This window comes from Arachis duranensis, chromosome 10, assembly GCF_000817695.3.
Source record: "Arachis duranensis cultivar V14167 chromosome 10, aradu.V14167.gnm2.J7QH, whole genome shotgun sequence".
Taxonomy (NCBI): domain Eukaryota; kingdom Viridiplantae; phylum Streptophyta; class Magnoliopsida; order Fabales; family Fabaceae; genus Arachis; species Arachis duranensis.
In genome coordinates this window covers 99,405,910-99,410,591 of record NC_029781.3, presented here as the reverse complement: position 1 = coordinate 99,410,591, position 4,682 = coordinate 99,405,910, and the positions used below count along the sequence as shown (strand labels likewise).

At 29.0% G+C, this 4,682-nt stretch overlaps 1 protein-coding gene across 1 annotated transcript; it reads left to right on the top strand.

Moving 5' to 3' along the window:
• The first annotated feature begins 204 nt into the window (after window positions 1-204).
• LOC107471270 (UDP-glycosyltransferase 83A1-like) lies at window positions 205-3,650 on the top strand. Its single transcript, XM_021133084.2, has 2 exons — window positions 205-761; window positions 2,713-3,650. The coding sequence occupies exons 1-2, from the start codon at window positions 269-271 to the stop codon at window positions 3,585-3,587; spliced, it is 1,368 nt and encodes a 455-aa protein (XP_020988743.1). The 5' UTR covers window positions 205-268; the 3' UTR covers window positions 3,588-3,650.
• The last annotated feature ends 1,032 nt before the right edge of the window (window positions 3,651-4,682 follow it).

Sequence of the window (4,682 nt, the reverse complement as noted above, 5' to 3'; positions counted from 1 at the left end):
TCTCCTTGTGAATTTATATCCACATTCATTCAAAAATCAAAACAGGTCCCCATAACCACAATTTTCAATCTTAATAATGGCAGATCAGATTGAACTCAAGGACACTCCAACGAGAAGCAATAAATTAAAACGTGGTCCACATCGTAAATAATCTGCTAGTGTCCTTCTCAAGGATATAAAACACGTATTCAAACTTATTTTAAATATATGCATATAGCAAATATAAGTAGTTGGAAAACTCTTAAGAAACTAGAAGACCTAGATCAAAATGAGTGTTCCAACTGTGCTAGTTTTACCATTACCAGCTCAAGGACATGTCAACCCAATGATGATCTTCTCGCAAAGATTGGCTGAAAATGGTTGCAATGTCATCTTTGTCAACACTGAATTCATCCATAAGAAGGTACTGAGTTCCATGGGGAATCAAGAAGGCGGCGGTGTTAACGGAGAATCGCCGATAAAGTTGGTGTCAATCCCGGATGGATTAGGACCTGATGCAGACAGAAATAATTTGTGGGAAGTATCTGATTCTTTAATGAAGAACATGCCTGCTATGCTTGAGAAGCTAATTGAAGATCTTAGATTGAAAGATGGTATCATAGTAAGCTGCGTAGTTGCTGACTCAGCTATGGCAGGAGCGTTGAAAATTGCAAGCAAGATTGGAATCAAAGGAGTTGTGTTCTATCCTGCATCAGCAGCTATGTTAGCCTTGCAGTGTAGCATACCAAAGCTTATTGATGATGGGATCATAAACTCTAATGGTAAGAATATCATATTTCAAATTTCACTAACCAAACTCAAACTAAGTTTAGTCATTTATAAGTGCTAATCCAATTTAGAGAAAGGAAAACTAATCCTAATTTTAAAAACTTCATTTCAAAAATAATAAATATTATGACTTTTTTTTAAATTTTTTTCTTTTTATTACTTTTGGCTTTTTCTATGATTTCTCATTTAAGAATAAATCAATATTTTTCGATTACAAAAATATAGAATAAAAAAGAGGAAAATAAGATTGTTTAATAAGTAAACTTTTGTGAAGGAAAATAATGAAATATGAGTGCTCTGTATTTGCTTTTTTTTTTTTTGAGTTTATCTTTAGATGTTTGCCAACTATATATAATATTGGTCAATCTAAATCTGCTACACCAAGGAGATATTTTCTTCTTTTCAAAATTTTAAAAAATAAAAAGGATCTAATGATCGAATTTTTTTCTAAGTTTTTGTACACATCTTCTAAATACTTAGTGAAATATATTTTTTAATTATTAAATTTAATTTACCATTAATATAAAATATTTTACATAATTTTTCATATAGTTATATCTGATCTTTTAAATGATCATTAATAAGGGTGACAATAGATAGGGTACCCTAACCCTACCCGTAAGTTGAGATTTTTATATAAACTCAATTCTATCCTATTCACGGGTTGAGAATATCCCAATCCTAATCCTATCCGTTCTCAATCCGTTAGTACTCGATCCTACCCACCAGTTACAAAAAAGATACAAAATTATTATATAACTTCATGATAATTTAAAATAGAACTAACTTTTATGTAAAAAAAATATTAAATTATTAATTAATAATTTTTTTTTTAGTGGCTAAAAATCTTTTACATTTAGTAAGAGGTCTTTAGTTCAACATCCACTTAAAACATACTTTTATATAAATATATAACATATACATATATAGGGTGTGGGTTGGTCGGATAGAGTTGAGATTCAACCCACATCCTACCCGACCCGCACGAGAACCCAACCCGCACCCTACTTTACCCGCTGCGGATCGGATCGACAACTCTATCGATCGGGTAGGGTCAGATTGGATACCCGTGAGTAGGATACATGATACTACCCCTAATCATTAACATCATCGATATAAAAAGTAATTATTTCTCCTGAATATGTAAAACTGCTTTACATACACAGATGTACTATTAAATTCTTAAAATATTTTTGAGATTTATTTGTTATTGTATCTTTCATGCCCATGTTGATAGTTAAAAGCATGAATTTGATCGGAAAATTTTGTAAAGGAGTAAATTATTAAAATCATACTTAAAAATTTGTATCACTGATAAAAAGAACTCCAAAAATACTAATGATAAATAAGTTTTAGAAAGATTTAAAAACACGATAAAAAGAATTAAATATTAAATATATATATTTAAAAAAATGACTTTAAAAATCAAATTTTAATAGAAATTTTTGTATTTATTATTAGAAAAATAAAATATTTTCGTACTTAAAAAAATTTGATAATTTTTTGTCAAGTAAATTTTTTAAAAAATATTTTTATCGTGAATGACTATATTTTTTGAAAAATAAAAAGAAAAATTTAGAAATCAAATTTCGCTCCAAATTTTTGTGTGCATCTTTTAAATATTTATTCAAATGTTGTCACAAAACTTTAGATTTAATTAATAAGTCGTTTGTTAAATATAAAATTTTTTTTATTGTTTACAAAAAATATAATGTATTAATTTTTGTCATATTTTTAAATTATTTAGTGTTGTTTTGTGATAATATTTTTTAGTAATTTTTTTTCCAACCTCTAAATTTTTCAAATATGATAGTTAATTTTAGGAAACCAAGTATAACTTAAAGCCAATTCAAGCCAATCTTTTGTTATTATTGTTGTTGTAAATTCCGCTGCATTCATTGAGGCAGCGTACATCACATCATCAACACTGTTTTGAAACTGCAGGGTTGCCTAACACACAAAAGACGTTTCAGTTATCAGCAAGTTTTCCACACATGGACACAGGATCCATATGGTGGGCAAAAGGAGTTGACTCTGTTTTAGGGAATGTGATGTTCAACAATATTGTTCATGCCATGCAAACTCTGGAATTGACAGAGTGGTGGCTTTGTAACTCCACACCCGATCTTGAACCACAAGCATTCTCCTATGTACCAAAGTTATTGTCAATTGGTCCATTATTGAGAAGCCATGATGACAATCAAGGTGTATCTGAAAGATCATTGGGACAGTTCTTAGAAGAAGATCTGTCTTGTATAAATTGGCTTGATCAACAACCTCATACTTCTGTCATATATGTTGCTTTCGGAAGTCTCACTCATTTTGATAAAAAACAATTCACAGAAGTGGCTCTTGGACTTGAACTCACTAATGGACCATTTCTTTGGGTTGTGCGTCAAGATTCCAATTGCAACCCCCATGAATTTAAGGGGAATCAAGGTAAGGTAGTCAAATGGGCTTCTCAACAAAAAGTGTTAAGTCACCCTGCCATAGCTTGTTTTGTTAGCCATTGCGGTTGGAATTCGACTATAGAAGGTTTGTCCAATGGAGTCCCCTTCTTGTGTTGGCCATGTTTTGGTGACCAATTCTTTAATAAAACATACATTTGTGATGAGTTGAAAGTTGGATTAGGATTTGATTTAGATGAAAATGAATTGATCTCACGTGAAGAGATAAAAGTGAAAGTGGATAAAGTGCTTAGCGATGAGAACATAAGATCAAATGCTCATTTGTTAAAGGAAAAGATGTTGAACAACATAAAAGATGGAGGAAGGTCTCGTGAGAATTTAAACAAGTTCATCAAATGGTTGAAAGAATAAAGATTCTAATTTGTGTTGAGTTGTAATAATTATTATATATTATAATTTATAAACAAAGAAGGCATTCTTCTATCTATGGGATTGTACGAATTTGTTCAATATACAAGAGTCATCTGATGTGGTTGTGTGTATACAAAGGATGATGACCACTTCCAATTTATAGATACATGAGTAGTCACTAGCTAACTGAGAGCATAACAGATTAACTAACATAACTACACTTACCTCCTATTCTAAAACAATGGACTCCGCAACAAAAGCTGTTAAAAACCATACTGTCATTCGTAATTTGCTTTATCAGCTATTGTAGTCAGAATTTAACTATAGGATTTGTCAAAGAGAAAATTTTAAAGTGCCAGCAAAATTTATTATTTTTGTTAGTACTATTAGTTATTATCCTAATTTATTTAGTCTAACAATCTAACAATATACTTTTAGTATATACTTTTAAGGTGAAAACTCAGGTGAAGTTGAATTCATGTGAAGTTGATACCTGAAAGCTGTTGGATGAAAATTTAATTAAATCAATCAAATCATCTAACGGCTTTCAGTTATCAACTTCACGTGAAGTCAACTTCACATGAGTTTTCACCTACTTTTAAATATTGTTAGATAAAAACAATAAATTATATCGACATCTTTAGCATTGTTTTTCTGTCAAATATATATTTTTCTTTTATCAGCTTAATTCAAATTGTTTCTAATATTAGAGGAGTTTAAACGCATTCTGACATAATTTAATTTTTAGATAAAATATTGTTTTAATCTTAAACATTACATAAAACTCTAATGTCGTTCTTAACATTTTAAATGTTTTATTTTTATTCTAAACGTCTTATTTTGTCTTTTTTTAGTTTTTTAGTCTAAATTAAATCTTTTTCTATTATGATTTTTTTTTAGATAATGACAAAAATAGTAATTGTAATGATTGTGGTAGTGGTTGTAATAATTTGAAAGTGAAAGTGATAAAATAATAAAAGAAAGAAGAAAATAATAATAGAAAAAAATAAAAAAAATTAATTTTGACCAAAGAATTAAAACAAAATAAAATAAAATATTTTAAATAAAAATAAAAAATTTTAAATATTAATAAAA

Coding starts and splice junctions, on each gene's coding strand:
- LOC107471270 (XM_021133084.2), top strand. CDS start 269: ATGAGTGTTCCAACTGTGCTAGTTTTACCATTACCAGCTCAAGGACAT. Junction 762..2,712: donor TGGGATCATAAACTCTAATG/GTAAGAATATCA, acceptor TTGAAACTGCAG/GGTTGCCTAACACACAAAAG.